The 21,384-nt window shown below is 40.4% G+C and overlaps 1 protein-coding gene across 1 annotated transcript; it reads left to right on the top strand.

Annotated features, from left to right (window-relative positions):
- The first annotated feature begins 8,295 nt into the window (after nt 1–8,295).
- Nucleotides 8,296–20,797, top strand: LOC131217251 (coatomer subunit beta-1). Its single transcript, XM_058212108.1, has 4 exons — nt 8,296–10,666; nt 15,448–15,957; nt 19,378–19,463; nt 20,288–20,797. Exons 1-4 carry the CDS (start codon nt 8,618–8,620, stop codon nt 20,490–20,492), a joined length of 2,850 nt encoding a protein of 949 aa, XP_058068091.1. The 5' UTR covers nt 8,296–8,617; the 3' UTR covers nt 20,493–20,797.
- Nucleotides 20,798–21,384: the final 587 nt, after the last annotated feature.

Genomic DNA, 21,384 nt, shown 5'->3' with positions numbered 1-21,384 from the left:
ATCTTTAAGAAGTGCAACAAAAGTTCTCCAATGGTAATTATTTTGAATTAATGTGGTAGCTAATTGAAAACCTTTTTTTCAAGTACCATAATCTAAATTTAATATTATTAATTAGGTATTTTTTATTAATAAAATTTTCTTTTCAATAATCCTCTTAATTGGTTGAGTCTAGGTTGTTGAAATATTATTGACTTCTTATTTTGAAATTGCACCCCAGCTTTTGTTAGTCGGTGTAGACATGTCATGACTCTGGCTCAAGTCAACATTATAGGTAGAAATGGCTGGGTTGGCCATATGAGTAGAGTGAATTTAATAATAAGAAAAATAGCATTGTCTTCCTCAAGTGGTAAAAGCATTGAATCTACAATATCGTTTCTTAAATCCATTCGAAAAAATAAATAAAACTCTAATGTTTTTATTGAATAATATTTAATGTCTACAAATTTTCAATTACACCACTAATAAATAAAAAAAAATAAAATTTCAATTCAAAATTATCGAAAATAGGAAAATTTTAACCTTAATAGAGGTTGCCAAAAATAATAAAACTCATCTAAAATCTAATTTTTCAAAAAAACTAAAAAGTCCAAATAAACTTAAAAAGGATGAAATTCTAAAACTCTACAAATAAAGAAACATGACAGCAATCAGAATTATTAAGAATAATATTTTTTCTCTAAAATTTCTTTTTTGAACTGAAAGTGTACATTTTCTTGTGAAACAGATAGATGCGACCCACTATGTGGGTTGATGTAAATTAACTCAAAAAAAATAAGAAAATACAACATAAATTGAAATTACTAAAAATAGTAATTTTTTCTTGAAAATACTATTTTTTATCTGGAAGGGTGCATGCGAAATGGACAAACACAACCCATTATATAGGTTGACTAACCTCAAATGTCTATCACGGTAAATATTAATAAGTTGTATATGTTGACAGATGCCTTACGATCTGACAGTTTTTTTTTTTTGGGTCGCTCAACCGGTCGAGTGGGTATCTCGACTAGTCGAGGATCACTCGACTCAAAGTCCAGTGTTTTATGATTTTTGGTGTCCGGGCTGCTCGACCAGTCGAGGGGATGGCTCGACCGGTCGAGGGGGTCCCTTGACCAGTCGAGGACTCGACTCAACCAGTCGAGGTTATATAGATTCGAGTCCGGATCTTGTGCGGTTGCGGAAATCTGAGGCGGTTTTCGCAAGGGTGCGAAAGTGAAGTTTCCTAAATTATAAATAGGGGTCCCTAAGGCTATTATAAAGTATTATAAGGCTTCTTAAATGTATTCTAAAGGGTTCTAAGCTTATTAAAGGGTGTAACAAGGGTGAGATTCGAGGTTTTTCGAATTGGGTAAGTCCTCTCTTTGTAATTGATGCTTTCATAGTGGAGATCTGTCGCTTTGTGCCGTGGTTTTTTCCTGAAAGGGTTTTCCACGTTAAATATGTGTGTTCTCTTGTGTGTGCTTGGTGCCATTGGATTACTATCCTAGATCTAAATCTGTATGATTCCGCAGGCCAAAATCCCAACAAGTGGTATCAGAGAAATCGTTGGGGCACAGATATGAATCTGAGGGATTAGCAATAATGGGAAGTACTAGGTATGAGATTGAGAAGTACTTAGGGAAAAATAATTTTGAGTTATAGAAGATCAAGATGATGAGTTCCTTAATCAAGTAAGGCGAAGATGGTGCTCTTGATGAGCGAAAGTCTACTATGACTAATGATAATTGGAATACTCTTGATAAGAAGGCTTTATCATCGATCCGTTTATGTCCCATGGATGAGGTTCTCTACAACGTCATGAGGGAGAAAACTGCGGCTAAGTTATGGGCGAAGTTAGAGGATGTCTATGCGAAAAAATTCACTGAAAATCGCCTACACTTGAAGCGGCAGTGGTATAACTTCAAAATGGCAGATGGTGAAGATCTGGAGGCTCACATTAGTAACTTTAATAAATTAGTTTGCAATTTGCTGGATATGGAGGAAGTGATGAAAGATGAAGAACAAGCATGCATGTTGCTGAATTCTCCTTCGGTGTCGTATGAATCATTCAAGGACACTATGTGTAGCACGAATAAAATCCTGAGTGTCGACACCATTATCTCCACCATTCAAGGGAAGGTTATAAGCAAGCTTACCGTCGACATGAGGATATCTTCTAAGGCACTGCTTACAAGGGGTAGGAATTCTGAACAAGGTATGGGTTCTTCAAGTTCTATATCCAAATCTAAGGGCAAAGGCAAAGGAAAGAAAAATTGCTGGAATTGTGGGAAGGAAGAACATGTGAAGAAGGATTGTGAAAATTCTAAATCGAAAAGAAAAGATTCTGAGGCTTCGTACAGAGAGGCCAATGCTGCCACATCAGATGGATCGAGTGGATATGATGGTAACGTTTTGTCCGTGTCTACGATCAGATGACCATACGATAATCGTAAGGGCGAGTGGATTCTAAACACAGTGGCATCTTTTCACATGACTCTTCATCAGAGTTGGTTCACAAGCTACAGAGAGTACGATGGTGGACAGGTATTTATGGGAAATGACATTGCTTATAATGTTGTGTCTGTTGATTCGGTGCGCATCAAGATGTTTGATGGGGTAGAGCGTACCTTAACTAATGTAAGACACGTTCCCGATTTGAAGAAGAATCTGATTTCTCTTGGATTTACAATCCTCCCATTGTGTTTGGCACCCTGAAGTGTGAATCAACTTTAATAAAAAAAAGTACCTATCTATGGTGAATATACAGGGGTTTGAATTTAATTACTAAATCAACTTTAATATCTCTAATTAGTGAGATATGTAATTTTTGACACAATGGTTGTGATAAGCCCGCTGAAATATATACTTTACCTAAAAATGATGAAATTCCAAGTCTCAGATCGGCCACAAGCACAAGATCATGTCTGAGTGACTAACCAATGATTTTTAATTGTTGATTTACATGGACAATGTTTGGATGGTATTAGACAATGATTGGATGGTACTGATTTATATGGACAATGTTTGGATGGTGCTGATCATCATTAGTGGGCCATGTGCCTAGTAAAATAATAGTGTATAGTGACACATGTTACACCTGCAACTATTGAAATGATTTTAAGTGTAATCCAAGCTCTCACGGTGGATTACAAACCCTCTCAAAGAGAGGATTGGAAACCTCCTGGATTTGAAACCCCTGGTTACTTTATGCTGCAAAACAACGAGGGGATTTGAAAAAATCCCCTGCAATCTAGGTGCCAAATGACCCCTTAGATTTCACACTAAATTTTAATGGGGCTAAAAATTAAGCTCATCCATGATTCAAGTGAGCTATGCTAGAGGAATTTGACCGGAGGGATGAATGTTGTCATGTATACTACTCCCAATTCTGTTGGTAACTGAAATCACAAATGGAGATAATTTTGGGCCTTGGGTCTAATATAGTTGTGATGCACCTAGTGGTGGAAGTGAATTTTATGTAAATATTATGGTCGAGCCCATCGTGTTGTAACCTCTTTCTTCCAATGGACCACCTGACTCATCTTTAAGAAGTGCAACAAAAGTTCTCTAATGGTAATTACTTTGAATTAATGTGGTAGCTAATTGAAAACCTTTTTTTCAAGTACCATAATCTAAATTTAATATTATTAATTAGGTAGTTTTTTATTACTAAAATTTTCTTTTCAATAATCCTCTTAATTGGTTGAATCTAGGTTGTTGAAATATTATTGACTTCTTATTTTGAAATTGCACCCCAGCATTTGTTAGTCGGTGTAGACATGTCATGACTCTGGCTCAAGTCAACATTATAGGTAGAAATGGCTGGGTTTGCCATATGAGTAGAGTGAAATTAATAATGAGAGAAGTAGCATTGTCTTCCTCAAGTGGTAAAAGCCTTGAATCCACAATAAAGTTTCTTAAATCCATTCGAAAAAATAAATAAAACTCTAATATTTTTATCGAATAATATTTAATGTCTATGATTTTCCAATTACACCACTAATAAATAAAATAAAATAAAATTTCAATTCAAAATTATCGAAAACAACAAAATCTTAACCTTAATAGAGGTTGCTAGAAATAATAAAACTCATCTAAAATCTAATTTTTCAAAAAATAAAGAAGTCCAAATAAACTTAAAAAGGATGAAATTCTAAAACTCTAAAAATAAAGAAACATGACAAGAATCAGAATTATTAAGAATAATATTTTTTCTCTAAAATTTCATTTTTGAACTGAAAGCATACATTTTCTTGTGAAACAGATAGATGCGACCCACTATGTGGGTTAATGTAAATTAACTCAAAAAATAAGAAAATATAACATAAATTGAAATTACTAAAAATAGTAATTTTTTCTCGAAAATCCTATTTTTGATCTGGAAGGGTGCATGCGAAATGGACAAACACAACCCACTATATAGGTTGACTAACCCCAAATCTCCATCATGGTAAATATTGAGAAGTTGTACATCCCATAACAATACTTGAATAAAAAATTATGACAAATTTACAATTTATACTTCAAACAATAATTTCTCCCCATCTTGATTGAATTTCTTCATAACGGATACACATGGGGCCCAATTATGTCATGTCCTTTGTAAGATTAGACTCAAATATGACGAATTAATTCCCCCTTTGTTGGCTTTCTTTTAATCCAACTATGTTAGGAATGTATATATGTTATGCCCTACATCACCTTAGCCTAGCCCTAATTGTCAGAGCCTATGCTCTGGCCCCAATATGGCTAAAGGGCATTAGCCTTGGCCTTGGCTTAGGTGACCTTGCACAGTCAAGGGTTTGAAACAGCTAATACTAAGTTTGTTTTTATAAATGATTTTGATGATAGAAATATGACTTACATTCAAGAGTTCCTTTAAACCACACATGCACATTGAGTGGGAATTTATCAAACCAACATTAATTTGGATAACTATGGTTAACATGGGAAAAGGTGTGAGGGAGTAAAGAAGAAGATCACCGTCTTCCCCAAGTAGTAAAGACCATAAATCCATAAAGTAGTTTATTGAATTCACAAGGAAAAAAAAAAAAAACCTGAATATTTTTATTGAATAATTTATGATTTCTCGATTACACTCTTAATAAAGAAAAAATAATACCCTAGTTTGAAATTATCCAAAATAGCAAAATTTTAATCCTAAGTTATTAAAAATAGTAAAACTCATATAAAATATAATTTGCTAAAAATAGAGATGAGTCCTAGCATGATTACGAGTAATTTTTAAAAAAGATAAAAATTTTAAAATCTAAAAATAAGGAAATATGACAAAAATTGAAATTATTAAAAATAGTAAATTTTCTCTAAATCTCATTTTGAATGGGAAGAGTGTGTTTTCTTGTCAAACAAATGTATGCATAGTGGGTCAGTTGATCATTACGAAAAAGATTGATAGCTCATGTGTCCCATATTGATGCCGAGATCAAAAGTTAGGACCGATTTACTATTCATACTTAAAACAATAATTTCTCCATATCTAAATTAAATTTCTTCAAACCGAATGTGCTTGGGCCTAGTTACATCATGCCCCACAGAGGATTGGGCTGGGAGCCAATGGACTACTGATTCTTAGTTTGGTCTTGTTTTGACGTAACCATGTTAGGAATGTATCTGTGCCACGTCATACATCAATGGCTCACTTGACAAGTGATTAGACGGCGGAAATCCGCCAGGCTAGACCATTCAATATTGGCCCAAGCCAAGTCGAGACCAGACCTGGGCCTAAATTTCAAGCCTAGGCTTTGCCCTTGTGCCTAGGTTGGGGCCAAAGGCCTGGGCCCACAAGGCCGGCAACAAAGCCCATTTCTACCCATAGTCGAGCTTGATAATGGACCTCGAGCTATTAGGATTGGCCAAGACATCGAAAAAAGGCATTGTGACTTGGACCCACTCGTCTGGTCTTCAGTTGAGTTGAGACTCGGGCTTGAGTCAAGGTTGACTCGTCTGAGTCAAGCTGAGTTGGGCATGTTTTCGGTGCTAACTCATGCCAGTCAACTTCACTCAGCACCGAGGCCGAGCTAACAGGCCAGGTTTTGTTTTTTGGGCCGAAGCCCACACCCACTTCAGCTCCTGGAACCATAACTCCTAGATTTGGGCTCGACCCTGGGCCTTAATTGAACTTGCTTTTAAACAAGCAACAAGCTGGCCCGTGAGCCTAGTGGGCCCAGCCAGACTAGTCTGTTGATAACCATTATTGGATGATTCAGACCATTGATCTGATGGGCTCCACCTTGTATATGAATTTGAAACAATTTCAAGATTGAAGGATCATAGCCATTCAACCTTTGAGCCTTAAACCATATCATTTATCTCGATCTTCTTTTTGTAGTCCACCATACAAAGGATTATTATCTTTCAACGTCAAAGGTTTCGAGGCATATCATCCATACCGCACATCCTTGAATCAACGGCTTCGATCAGCAAATCAATGAGGACATTGGACACCTCGGGCTACTCACTAGCCTCCTGATGGACTGTTACCTTGAGCCTCGATACTGGGCCTGGTGATCGAGTTGGGTCCAAGATCTGTGGCTGGTAATATGGGGGGAAGCTCCTGGGCCCATTATAAAGTAAGTAATCATCTCTTACATTTTGTTAAATCCACTGGAATGGTTGAATCTAGGCCATTGAAATACTATGGAATTTTTAATTTGGAAAGCATTTCAGCCACTGGAACCATAAACGCCATAGATTTGGGCTCAGGCCTGGGCCTTGATAGATATTGCATTTTAACAAGAACGAACAGGCCCGTTGGCCCATAGGGCCCAGCCAGACTAGTCGGTTGACTTCTCTTCTTACTCGGTTTTGGGTCTACTCATGTGGACCCCTGCGCAAATGATACTTGGTCCGAAGATCAGGCCGATACTCGAGCCCAAAATCTAGGTTCCAATCTAGCTTCTACTTGCAGCTGACATTGACGGCAGCTTGGCACACGTGTGTAAGTTTTGGGATGTTCATTCCATGGCCCCTGACGATCAGGCTACTTATCCATCATCCGTCATTCACACGTTTGGCGAACATTAAGAGCGAAACATTTTATTATTTGGGACCACAACAGTGGGTCCCACCAAAGAACGTCCACGACTTCACACGCATGCTTTCTGGTACGTCGCAGGAAGTTCCTGTGCGGTAAGGTAGGTGGGGCCACTGATCTTTTTGATAAATTCACCCCGTTCATCTGTTGTGGGAGGTTATTTTAGGACATTCTACGAAAAATGAACCGGATCCAAGATTCAAGTGGGCCACACGAGAAGAAACAGTAGCATTTGAACGAACATATTTGAAACATTCGTGCGGCTACAAAAGTTCTTTATCAGGCTAAGTTTTTTGTTGTTTTAGTTCATCTCCGTGGGAATGACATTATAAACGGTTTGGATGGAATATAAACATCAAGGTGGAGCCCAGGAAGGTTTCAACGGTAGGAATTTCTTGCCTCAGTTTTTCCTCTGGTGTGGCCCACTCGAATGTTGCATCTGGCTCATTTTTGGTTTTTCTATCTAAAATTATATAGAAAAACGGATGTACGGGGTGGATTTCTTACAAACATCACTTTGGGACCCACATAGCTTCCAAATGCAGGAGCTTACTGCAAAAGGCTTTTGCAGGAAATCTGTATCTGTCGCTAGTGGGATTCAGATCTTACACGCGCGAGTAGCCTCAGCACATTTCCTAGATCAATATTCATTTTAACTATGCTCCGTACAGGTGGCCTATCTGATACCCGTAGCTGCCTGATTTTACATTCAGAAGAAAAAAAAAAACAGTGGGACCCACCAGAAGAACGGCCCTGATCTTACACGAGCGAACAGCATCTCCAAGTGCCGCAATGGCACATGTGCGAGAGTAGGATCGAGAACCTTAGTCATCCGAGTAATCTTCATTAGGAATGATGCGTAGCGGGCATCATAAAACATATACACGCCCTTTGAATTATCATAGCTGGGGCCCATATTTTAAAATCCATCCCATTGAAATATTTCAACCACTAAAAGTGATTTATGAATTAAAACTTTTATTAATCGAACGATATCAACCTTACGATTTTTTGCTTACAGATAGCATTAAGAAGAGAAACATTACAACGGTCCATAGTCAAATAAAGATTTCCTAATATAAATTTATATGAATATTTATAATAGTATTTTAATTTATAATTTTACACAATGACGTATAACGTATCAATGGTCCTGATCAATAAATCATGGACTCCACTTCTCATATATCAGAAGCGGTGTATACAATGAAACAAAGCCGGCTTTGTATCATATAATTCATTCTCTTTTACTCTTGTCTTCGCTCCGTCTTCCCTTGCTGCAACCGACGCGCGGGAGTTGCAGATCTCAGATCTCTCCCTCAAATTTCCCAAAACGCCCCTCGAATTCTACAGAAACCACGGTCCTCAACCTCCGCCATCTCTGCCAGTCAAGGGCACGATCGTCTTCCACAGATTCTCCATCTCCAAAAGGTAAGAAATCGAAACCCTCATTTTTGCTAGAACACACCCAAATTTCTAGATCCAAATCCCTCCAAATCACAATCCTCCGCCCGCCCAAACGCACATCCATCCCAATCTCAAAACCCTTGACCAACACCACCGGCATCATCGCCACCGTCCAAGATGGAGAAATCCTGCAGTCTCCTGATCCACTTCGACAAGGCCGCCCCCTCCCTGGCTAACGAGATCAAGGAGGCCCTTGAAGGCAACGACGTGGAGGCGAAGATCGATGCCATGAAGAAATCGATCATGCTTCTCCTCAACGGCGAAACCTTGCCCCAGCTCTTCATCACGATCGTCCGTTACGTCCTCCCCTCCGAAGATCACACGGTCCAGAAGCTCCTCCTACTATACCTAGAGATCATCGAGAAGACCGATTCGAAGGGTCGTGTCCTCCCTGAAATGATCTTGATCTGCCAGAATCTCCGCAACAATCTCCAGCATCCGAACGAGTACATCCGTGGCGTCACACTTCGATTCCTCTGCCGCCTCAACGAGGCCGAGATCATCGAGCCGCTGATCCCATCTGTCCTCTCGAACCTCGAGCATCGCCACCCGTTCATCCGGCGAAATGCGATCCTGGCCGTCATGTCGATCTACAAGCTCCCGCAGGGGGAGCAGCTGCTGGCTGATGCGCCGGAGGTGATTGAGCGGATGCTGGCATCCGAGCAGGACCCGTCTGCAAAGCGGAATTCCTTCCTGATGCTGTTCACCTGCGCCCAGGAGCGGGCTGTGAACTACTTGCTCTCGAATGTTGACAGCGTCCCGGAGTGGAACGAGCTGCTGCAGATGGTTGTGCTGGAGCTGATCCGGAAGGTCTGCAGGACGAACCGAGGGGAAAAGGGTAAGTACATCAAAATCATCATATCTCTGCTGAATGCCCCCTCGGCTGCTGTTATTTACGAGTGCGCCGGGACGCTCGTGTCCCTCTCGTCGGCCCCCACAGCGATCCGGGCTGCAGCCAACACATACTGCCAGCTCCTCCTGTCACAGAGTGACAACAACGTGAAGCTCATTGTGCTTGATCGGCTCAATGAGCTCAAGACCCTGCACCGGGACATCATGGTTGATGTGATCATGGACGTGCTGCGGGCCTTGTCAAGCCCGAACCTCGACATCCGGCGGAAGACGATTGACATCGCTCTTGAATTGATAACCCCACGGAACATCGATGAAGTCGTGCTTATGCTGAAGAAGGAAGTGGTGAAGACACAGAGTGGCGAGCTTGAGAAGAACGGGGAGTACAGGCAGATGCTGGTCCAGGCTATTCATTCGTGCGCGATCAAATTCCCGGAGGTCGCAAGCACGGTGGTCCACCTCCTGATGGACTTCCTGGGTGACAGCAATGTGGCATCTGCGATGGACGTGGTCGTTTTCGTCCGCGAGATCATTGAGACAAACCCAAAGCTCCGCGTGTCTATAATCACGAGGCTCTTGGACACATTCTATCAGATCCGGGTGGCACGGGTCTGTTCGTGTGCACTTTGGATCATAGGAGAGTATTGCTTGTCATTGTCCGAAGTTGAGAGTGGGATTTCGACGATTAAGCAGTGTCTAGGGGATCTGCCGTTCTATACAGTCCCCGAAGAAGGGGATGTAACTGATTCTTCAAAACAGCCACCACAACCGAGCTCTATCACTGTTTCTTCTAGGAGACCTGCGATTCTTGCAGATGGGACCTATGCCACCCAAAGTGCGGCATCGGAGACTGCCATATCCGCCCCAACCATTGTCCAAGGATCCTTAGCTTCACCTGGGAATTTGAGGTCGCTGATCCTTACGGGTGACTTTTTTGTCGGTGCAGTTGTGGCTTGCACGTTGACTAAGCTTGTTCTGAGATTGGAAGAGGTTCAGCCGTCAAGGGCCGAAGTGAACAAAGCGACTAGTGAGGCGCTGCTGATCATGGTCTCAATGCTCCAATTGGGGCAATCTTCATTCATGCCCCACCCGATTGATAACGATTCTTATGAACGGATTGTGCTTTGCATAAGGCTGTTGTGTAATACGGGCGATGAAGTGAGGAAGATATGGTTGCAGTCATGCCGCCAGAGTTTCGTGAAGATGCTTGCAGATAAGCAGTTCCGTGAAACGGAGGAGATAAAAGCAAAGGCCCAGATATCTCATGCCCAACCAGATGACCTTATTGACTTTTATCACTTGAAGAGTAGAAAGGTAAGCATGCTTGCCACATCTTCTATCTCTTTTGCAAATAGGATTTTACATGTAGCCTTAATAACCTGAACACATTGCTTAAGTCACTTATTGCGGTCGGCCATATTTAGATGATTATGGAAAATGTATCTTCTAGGAAGAATGTGTTATTGGTGTTTTTATTTTTCTGGTACTAGTTTATTGGTACTTTTTTTGTAAGTTGCCTTTGCATTCTCAATTGGATTGAGTTACAACTGTTCAATACCGTAAAGAGTAGTAAATGACCAAAGGGGGGTCCATTCATAATGAGGGTGTAACTGTTGTTTCCAGTCCAACTTGAAATGTAGGGAATTGCAAATGGGTGTTTGATTGTCATCGTGAATTAAAATGGCAGCACTCTGTTCATTTCCGCTAGTAAATTCAATGAATTGCAATTCAATTCAATTGAACATCTGTTCACACATTTATATAGTATTCATATTCTCTCAAACTAGATTCCTAGGTTTCCTTTTTTTGAAAAGGATTGAATAAACATAGACATGGTTACTGCTGCATCCATTTGCCCACTCTTTGTATATCATACCATTTCTTACATTAAATGCGGAACATGATCCATCATTGTTCAAGTGTTTATGCCTTTTAGTTTGACTATATCTTCTTAGAATACCACTGATTCTAGAAATGTGCTTATGGTTATATGTTATGGTGGAAATTATTAGCTAGTTTTCAGATCAACATTTGAATCCCCTGGGCTGGTCGACCATATTCTGCCAATCCAATGGTTTCCCTTATTTACCATGCTGCTCAAGTTGAATCATTTCTGACAAATAAGCACAGTTATCATCAAAAGAAGAAAAAAATGTTTTTTAGGGCTAACATTTTACATATCAATTGAGACTGCCAGAACCTGTTAAAAGTAGCTAACACAAATTTTTTAATAGAAAATCTTGAGAATATTTTAAATTGGGAGTAGATTGCTTCAGATTTTTTTTTTCTCCAAAAAGGAAATATGTAAAATAAGTTCCGATTCTTTGATAGCCTTCAAGCTCCCTGGATGAATGCACAAACAAGGCAATATCATTATCTCTAGCCTAAAGGTAGGATTCTGAACCACTCTTAGCTTGATTAATAAATGCTATTCACTTGAAGAAAACATATTGAAAATAAGGAATAAAGTTTTCATTACTTGACAGTTGATGAACTTCATTTTTATTTTTTTTCTTTTTCTCTGGAGCAGCAATGCAATTTTATTAAAAACCCGCCTAGCCAAAGACTAAGGCAAGGATAGGAAACAAACAAAGAGGAAAATTACAAACCAAAGAGGGAAATCAAATCTGAGATGTAACTTGGAAGCCCATTCCACCACCATCAGCCTGATCATTCTAACCAAATCTGCCACCAAACCATCAGCCTGATCGTTCCCCCCAAATAGCCCAAAGGGCTGGCATGTCGGTCAGCCTCCAAACCACTGTATGACCCTTTCCACCTGCCATGCCAAGAGGAAATCTATGTTCGACTTCAGCGTTACCCAATTGACATTGAAGAGAGCAAAGGTCTACCACACCATGCGGGCCACAGGGCAATATATGAAAAGGTGGTCAACCAATTCGGCATCGTTCATGCACATCACATACACATTCAGAAAGATCATAGCTCCTCTCTGGAGATTATCAATTGCGAGGACCCTATTCTTTCCCACCAGCCACACAAAAGCTGCAACCCTAGGAGGGGCTTCATAGCACTAAGTGGAAGCATACATCTTCCGCTCCCAAATCTAGAACTTTAAAAGCAAGCTATAGAAAGAGCGGGCTGAGAAATGACCTGGTTTGAAACCATTTGGTCCCTCTTCTTGAAGGATGGGAAAGCACCCTACAGCTGGTCCAAAAGACTTATAAACGGCCCCACTTCCTCATCCGGAAGTTTCCTTTGACATGGAGGAGCCCAAATCACTACACCATGCACCTCCAAGCAGCAAGCCACCTAGATATTTGATTCTGACAAGAGACGAGCCAGCCTAGGAAAGTCTTTTTGGGCGCAGAACTGTCACCCACTGAAAAGGAGACCCCTTTCCTTAAAATTGGGCATCACATTGGAAACTACTCTCCACATATGGGAGGCCTTGTAAAGAGGACTTAACCCACCACCCCCCAAACTCAACTCCATAGTTACAAGCTATAACCTCCCACCACCCCTCTTTCAGTCCCAAACCTCCATGTTCACTTCGAGAGCAGAGCCTTATTCATGTCCCCCAAAACCCTAATACCAGCCCCCCTTCCAAAAATGGCTTGCATGCCTCCTCTAATTTAGCAGATGATTTTTCCCCTCTCGGACCCACTCCAAAAAAAATCTCGTTATAGCCTCTTCAACTTATCTAACACTAATTGGGAACATTTAAACATAGACATGAAGTAGACATGCATGTTAGAGAAAGCAGCCCCGATCAGCATCAAATGCCCTCCCAAGGAAAGATATTGACTCTTCTAGATCGCATGCTTCCTTTCAACTCTCTCAACCATCCTATCCCAACAGTGCTTAGCCGGTTTCCCAATGTATGACGGAAGGCCGGGGATACAGATGGAAAGCTTCCACCTTACACCTAAAAACACTTGCAGCCCTTGGGGTCTGTTCAGAAGACATGAATACCTAGCATCTTGCTCTTGGATAAGTTAACCTTTGAACCTGACACAAATTCAAAGCATTTCAAAATATTTCGCAAGTTATCCAACATAACCTTGTTTGCCTCATAGTTTAGTATCGTGTCATCCGCAAATCGGAGATGGGAAATTGGGATGCCTTCCTTAGACACTTTAAATCCTTGGAATAAACTGATCTCTTGCCCTTTAGATATCATCTTACTTAGAGCCTCTGAAACCACAATGAATAGGAACAAGGAGAGTGGGTCGCCCTACATATGACCTCAGGATGCCTTAAAAAAGCCTTTGGGAGATCCATTCACTAGGACTAAGAATGCTGCTAATCAAACACATTCTTGAATGCAACCCCTCCATCTCTATCCACACCCCAAATGCCCGAGCATGTAGTCCAAGAAACACCAATGAACATGGTTGTAGGCTTTCTCAATATCCAGCTTGCAAACTATATTACTCAAACCTTCCTTATATTTTGAGTCAATGTACCATGAGCTATCAACTATCTGGTATCTGCTTGCTTGCTACAAAAGCTCCCTGGTTGTCTAGGATAATAGAAGGAAGAACCGCCTTGAATCGAGATGCTAGAATTTTCACAAGAATCATATAAGGCCCCCTAGGAGGCTAATCAGCCTGAAATCCTTCAAACCATCCTCTCCTTTGACCTTTGGGATAATCATTATGAAGGAAGCCCTTAGGTCTGTCGACAACTCCCACTAAAAAAAAAAAAAAATCTTTAACAAAGCAGACGACATCCTTTTAACCACATTCCAAAAGACTTGGAAAAAGGCTATAGGGAATCCATCCGATCCCAACACCTTGTCCCTACTCAAAGAGTCCACTGCTAGCTTAATTTTGCACTTCAGACACTAGTCTTTCAAGGTATTCGGCTTCCTTTTCCGAAAAATGATGGAAAGCAAGATTATCCAAATGAGGCCACTGCTATCCTGTATCAGAAAGAAGGTTCCTGTAAAACTGCACTATGGCTTCACAAATTTGGTCTCTCTTTTCAGTCAGACCCTGTCCACCGGAATGGGTCCAATTCTGTTGATCTCTGTCTCCACTTTATCTCTACTTTTTTGACCCAACCCTTGTAGTCAGTAAGACAGCTTGGCACGCTTGTTTCTTCTTGTGACATGCTCCTCTTCTTTCCCATCAAGAGTGGAATTCCTCACGCATGCTGTCGATCTCTGCATCCCTTTCCCCAAGACCTCTTTCTTCCATGTGTTTTTTCTTTTTCTGAACAGTGATCTCTTCCAAGATCAACTCCTTCTTCCAAGAGTTGATCTTACCTTTCAGTAATCTCAACTTCTGACTCAACCTGTACCTTGCAAAGCCATCTACCTCAAAAGATTCCCACCAAAGTTTAATCAAATCCGAAAATCCTTCGACTTCTAACCAGAAAAGTTCAGAGCAGAACAGTTTAGGGCCCCAATCTTCCTCGTCACCTTGAGCAGACCTGGCTGATGATCGGATATCGGCCTCGGAAGAGCATGCCGCTGGATCGAAGATCATGCTGCTGGATCAAAGGGCACCTCTCCATCCAATTGGGTAATGTTATTCCAATGAACTTACCGAAAATTCAGTTATCAGAGAACTTTTCATGCATGGATCCATGAACCTGACAAGTAAACTGGGCCTTTCAACTAGCTTTTAATCTCTCTGGATTCTGCTGGTTTAATTTTCATATTTTGTAGCCTGATAGATTGTATTGTATTTATAAACTTTTATGTTCAGTGAAATTTGAAATCCAATGAATTTGTTACAAATTGGATTGAGATAGCCTTTTTTGAGCTTTCGGTTATCCAGAGAACTGGTAAATAAACCTAGTATACGATATGCCTTGCCTTCTAAGCTTTCTGCAGTTTGATTTATTTTTATTTTTTTCCTTTTTATTTTTTTTCTTTTAACTTCATGCTCCTGTGAAGATGATCTTTTACTAAGATGACCTGTTTTGTAACCTGAGCTTGCAGACAAATGTCTTAACCTTTCGACTTTAGGATGTAAAAAGGGAAACACTGCTTTTTATATTTGCTCTTAAAATGCTTTTTTACATCATCTGCCCCTTTCGTGTTGCACATATGGCAGTCATAAACACCACATTGGCACTTCGCAATAAATTTTCTTGTCTTGATTGCATATATATTTTTCCAGGGCATGAGCCAGCTAGAATTAGAAGATGAAGTTCAAGACGATTTAAAACGTGCGACTGGAGAGTTCACCAAGGATGGAGATGATGCAAATAAGCTGAATCGCATTCTTCAACTCACAGGCTTCAGTGATCCCGTGTATGCTGAAGCATATGTGACAGTTCATCATTATGACATTGTCCTTGATGTTACAGTCATCAACCGAACTAAGGAGACACTTCAGAACTTGTGCTTGGAGTTGGCAACCATGGGGGATCTCAAACTTGTTGAGCGTCCCCAGAACTATACCCTTGCTCCAGAATCAAGCAAGCAAATACGCGCCAATATTAAGGTCTCTTCAACTGAAACTGGAGTCATATTTGGTAACATTGTTTATGAGACTTCGAATGTGCTTGAACGAACAGTTGTGGTCCTCAATGATATCCACATCGACATCATGGACTACATTTCTCCAGCAACCTGTGCTGATGTGGCATTTAGAAACATGTGGGCTGAATTCGAATGGGAAAACAAGGTACCTCAATCATTTATTTCCCTTTTGAATTATTATTACTTGTTTTTTTTTTTTTCTCTTTCTCTTTATAATCACTATGAACTTCTATTTGACCATAATAAATGAAAAGTACATGATAGAGGGGCACCGAGTCCCCAGTGCATAAACTTTCTTTTGTCACCTACAATTTAGGTAAGGGTTTTTTTTTTTTTTTTTTTTTTTGAGAGATAACAATCACTTTATTAAGAAGCTCTCAAGAAGTGAGAAAAGAATACAAGCAAGCTAAGGGCAAACAAAAATCAGCCTAATCTTATCTTACAATAAAAGCCCAGTCCTTTTTAAAAAAGCATTAATTCTTCTAATGACTTCCTCATGGTCTAGATATTGATATCTAAAACAACGCTCATTCCTAGCCCCCCAAATAGACCACATCACCGCCATAATTAGGAGCTTCCATATGACTTTCCCCACCCTACTTATGCCTCCACCATGCCATGCCCAAAGTAGCTCTTCTACAGATCTTGGCATCAACCAACGTTACAAAACATGTACTCTTCAAATACCTACCTATAGAAATTTCTCTTAAATAGTCATATGTCATTAGCATTCGATGACCATACAAGACTCTAGAGGAACAACTACTTCATCTACTCAGTGCTAGTTCTATTGGAAAACATTATCATCAATCTCTCCTTTCTTTTAATTATATAGCCAATGTAATGAATTACATCTCTTTGAGGTACTTCACCATTGATTTTAGGCCTTGCCCTTGTAAGTATTCCAACCAAGGTATTCAGTAACAGGAATGTTTAACGGTCCAAAATTTTTGGAACGGGCCTTTACGACCCCAATTGTGTAACAGTCCGCTGTTACCATTACGTAACAGCCATTATGGCCGTTTCTTTGGCATTTTTTAATACCATGATTGCAACCAAAGTTGCATCTTAAATTCGTATCTTGGCATTATTAGTTTTAAAGTCTGTAGGCTCTAGAAGCTACCTCTAATTTAGCAGGCGTCCTCTCTCAAGTCTCATCAACCAACACCATGTCATCCACAAACAACATACACCAAGAGGCCTCTTCATGAATACTAGCAGGGTTAATTCATCCATAACTGGTGCAAAAGATAAAAGAGTGTAATGATGAACCCCAAGGGTCACCTAGAAGTAGGGGTGTACATCGAGTCGAACTGAGTCGAGCTGGCCTCAGCTCGACTCGGCTCGGTCACTAGCTGACCTTAGCTCAAACTCGGTTCAGCTCAGTCCTCGAGCCTGACTGGCCAGCTCAGCTCGGTTCAGTCAGCAGCTTGGGCCAATTCGAGCCGAGTTCGCCATTGCAGCATTTTCACAAACACCTGGACTGCACCTTCAAAATCTCACTGTATTTGAGACAGCAGCAATGGTTTTACAGGTATTTTATCAAACACCTTCTAAGCAACATAAAAATCAAGAAAAAAAAAAAAGGGTGTTGGTTTCATATACATACCTTCCTTGCCACCAGCCACACTTCTTTTTGTCATTTCATCAAACACTTGGTGAGCAACATCAATATCAAAGTAACCGAGTCACCGAACTGGTTTGATCCGAGTTCGATTCGAGATGGGTTCGATCTGAGTCGAGTCAAACTGAGGCCAGCTCGAACTCGGCTCGAACTCATTTTCGAGCTAAAAAAATCAGCTCGACTTGGCTCGAACTCAGCTTCAAACCGAGTTGAATCAAGCTTTTTTGAGTTGAGTCGACCGAGCTAACCGAGCTAGCTCGGTTCGTGTACACCTCTATCTAGAAGTCACCATTTGTGGCATGAGGCAGAAAAAATAAGGCCTTAGAATTTATGTAAGAATGACTAATATTATTATCAAGTTTTGTTAAGCACATACTTGTATGCAATAAAACCATGTACACACCACACATGCCAACATGGCATGATAGGTCCAAGATCCAATCCATCCATCATAACAGCACCAAAATATTGATGCCATAGCCCACGTATCAGGTTGATGGATTGATTGGACCAGATTTATATTTGGGAAAACATGTAGAAGATCAGACTAACTTGATGGATTGATTGGATCTTGCATGTGTGTGCCATGCTGGCACATGTTTAGCGTGTGCACTTACAAAGCTTGTTATTGTTATTGATCCTGCAAGCATTGTATTACATGATATCCCTGCTCTTGCATAAATCAAAGTATAAATTCCAATGTTCTAAATACAGATTTATATTACAACATAATCAAAGATATGAGAATGGAACCATAATTTCAGGTCTGTAAAAGTAGTTTTCTGGATTGCAAATGACCCTTAATCCGGATCACAAATGACCCATAGATTTAGATGATACGATATGCTGCTACTGCATAAATCAAAGTGAAAGTCTCAATGTTCCAAATATTTATTTATATGATAACATAATCAATGATAAGAGCATTGAACCATAATTTCGGTTGAGTAAAGAGTAGCAATCTGGATAGTGGGATTCTGGGTGGAAAATTCAGGCGGTGTCAAACCCTTGTCTTTATTATTATTGTTGTTTTTAATGGATTTAAACACTTGCCATGTCCTGAATACCCTTCAGAGAAGTACAGGATCTTCATTGGCAGCTCACATGTGTTTCATGTCCTGATTTTTTTTTGCAAGAAAAATATTATCTCTGGTTTTTTCAGTACCTATTAACTGCACGGACTGGTCATCTTGAAAATTCAGATGGGCTTAGCAGTGGATATTTCATTTGAGGTCACAAGTGGTCGTATGAGGCACATAAGTGCTAAATTGGTATTTCAATCTTCAAGACAGTGGTACACTTGCTGAAGTTCTTAAGTGGAACCAAATGATTCAGGTAGCATTCATATGCAGTGGCAAATAGTGGCTAATGGGACTTCAACCCAACAAGATGCAATGTGTAGGCCTGACAATGGGCTGGGCCTGGATTCTGAACTGGTCATGCCATATCTTTGCGTCAGTCCTATTCAAAATTTTGATTTTGCTAGGTCCATTCCTGGCCCTTTGCCACACTTAGCAATGTGCATTTGGGATGGCACATAATTTGGAACCATAATTTAGCAGGCTTCTTTTCCCTTTCTTTTTGGGTCCACCCCATATTGCAAGGGAGATATGTACAACTGCACACATCTATCTCACTTGCCTTCTCACCCTAGTGATTGGTATCGACCTTGGAATCTTCATCAGGACTATATTGGTTGAGGGTTGTATAATGCAGTCATAAAATTCCTAAACAGTATTCATATAAATCATAAACATTATTGTGATCTGCACCTTTCTCATATTTGATTCTTGTTTCAACAAGGCTGATATTCTAGTACTCTTAATTGTTCATGTTCTTATTCTTGTAGTTACTACCCCATGCCATCTTGTAGTTTGGGGCACTCAATGCATTTTTCCCATTATTCGTCATGTGTTAGTTATTTCTACGGCTGCATTTCAGGTGGCGGTGAATACAGTGATTCAAGATGAGAAGGATTTTTTGAATCACATTATCAAGTCAACAAATATGAAGTGCCTCACTGCACCGTAAGTTTTGAATCTATCTTGACTTTTGCATGCATTACTATCACCAATCATCCAATGAAAGATGTTAGTATTATTGGAGTCTCACGACTAGTATATCTCAGAATGGGAGGGAGGTTGACCTGGTTCAAATGTTTACGTGCCATGGCCTGAAATCAGGGTGGCCTCGTGTGTGTGCTGAATGTTAATGGTTGGTCAAGTCATTACTATACAATTTCCATACACTGGGATACACCTGATTTTTGGGCCATGGCATAATATAGACAGTGAGACCAACATACCATAATTTGGATCGGATCTGTTCGACTCCGGCCTGATTGAGTCTTTTCATGGCTAGACTCGATATTTAATTTTAAAATATCATGGGGTATTAATAAATGTTTAGAATTTGGCAAAAGATATAAAATAGAAAAATTCAACAATAAAATCATGTTCAGTGCATTGGTTATGGATCTCTCCAACTACCTTGATGTTTTATTTAAAGAATGCTGCTTTACTGCCAAGTGACTTGGCCGGGTGATTGTGAGTCATGTAGAGTCGATTGAGTTTACAAGTTGACCCAACAGGTCTTTCTAAACTTAGCCGAATTGAGTTTCTCGCTAAGTTTGCTCGAAATCTTGCCGAGCTGAGTCAACTTGGCTGAGTTTCCAAGTCATCAGTGAATTTTAAAACTATGCAACAGACCAACTGGATATCACCCCCATCCCGCATTGACACATTTAGAGAAGGTAGGATCTGAAGGCCTGTAGCAAGTAGCTGGTGATCACATTTCTCATTACCAATACTGCGGTTCTTTTATTTCATCTTCATTTGCCTTCGTTTTGCAGATCTGCCCTTGATGGTGAGTGCGGATTTCTGGCTGCAAATCTGTACGCAAAGAGCGTGTTCGGGGAGGATGCTTTGGTGAATGTGAGCATCGAGAAGCAAGTGGATGGGAAGCTGAGCGGGTACATCAGGATAAGGAGCAAGACCCAAGGGATCGCCCTCAGCTTAGGAGACAAGATCACACTCAAACAGAAGGGCGGCAGTTGATCAACCTCCGGTAGATTCCAATTCTTTCCGTTCCTCGTTACCATTTCAAACTGCGTGTTGCGGGCATTTCTGCTTTTCGAGGTAGAGGATTTTCTGGCCTCTACATTAAAAGTCTTATATGCATCTAGCAAGTAGAATTTTCATGGAGGATGAAATTTCATTGTCCCTCTTTTTCATAGTAAAAGAAATTGCTTAAAGACTCCATGCTTAGCATGCATAATGGGACTTACTGTTTTGTAGAATACATTAGCGGCTGGTTATTGTAAGATTGTAATTTGATTGGATTCTTGCTGTTTGGTTTCCAATTTTCTGTACCAAATATTCAGCTTGTCTTTGCTAGATTTGATGAAGCATGTTTACATGTCTCTCAATCTCTGCCCATCCGTACGTGTGGCCCATTGATTGTTGACCCACTATCAGAGAATGAGCAAAACATCTTCCGAGTGTGGCCCATTTTTCGTTGATCCACTGTTTGAGAATGAGCTAAAGATCTTTATGGTTTGAATACCAATCAGTCAATTTTCTTTTTCTTCTTCTTCTTTTTTTCCTTTTGGGATGTTACTTTATTTTTCTCTGAGCTGAATATTAGATCATCACAAATAAATAAACAAAAAGAATATTCGATCAGCTTAGCTGAAGTGGAAAATGGGATGGGATTAGATCTTTAGTCATCCCCACACAGTGGGGGCAGTAACACCAGTAGGTGGTGGCATGGGTTGGGTCTGGGTCAGGTCTGGCTGTGGGTCAGCCCGGACCCAGGTCATTTAAGAAACGGGTGTCAAAATCCTGCCTGGGCCGGACCCGCAACCCATTACCTTGAGTCCCAACTTGAACCACTTAAAATTCATTGAGCTAATCCTGACTTGTCCCTTCCCATTTTACTGTGATTGAC

The sequence above is a fragment of the Magnolia sinica genome, chromosome 10 (genome assembly GCF_029962835.1).
Source record: "Magnolia sinica isolate HGM2019 chromosome 10, MsV1, whole genome shotgun sequence".
NCBI classification, from domain to species: Eukaryota; Viridiplantae; Streptophyta; class Magnoliopsida; order Magnoliales; family Magnoliaceae; genus Magnolia; species Magnolia sinica.
Note: the sequence above shows the minus strand (reverse complement) of the source record. Positions and strands in the feature narration are given on the sequence as shown.

Coding starts and splice junctions, on each gene's coding strand:
- LOC131217251 (XM_058212108.1), top strand. CDS start 8,618: ATGGAGAAATCCTGCAGTCTCCTGATCCACTTCGACAAGGCCGCCCCC. Junction 10,667..15,447: donor ATCACTTGAAGAGTAGAAAG/GTAAGCATGCTT, acceptor ATATTTTTCCAG/GGCATGAGCCAGCTAGAATT. Junction 19,464..20,287: donor ATGAAGTGCCTCACTGCACC/GTAAGTTTTGAA, acceptor TTCGTTTTGCAG/ATCTGCCCTTGATGGTGAGT.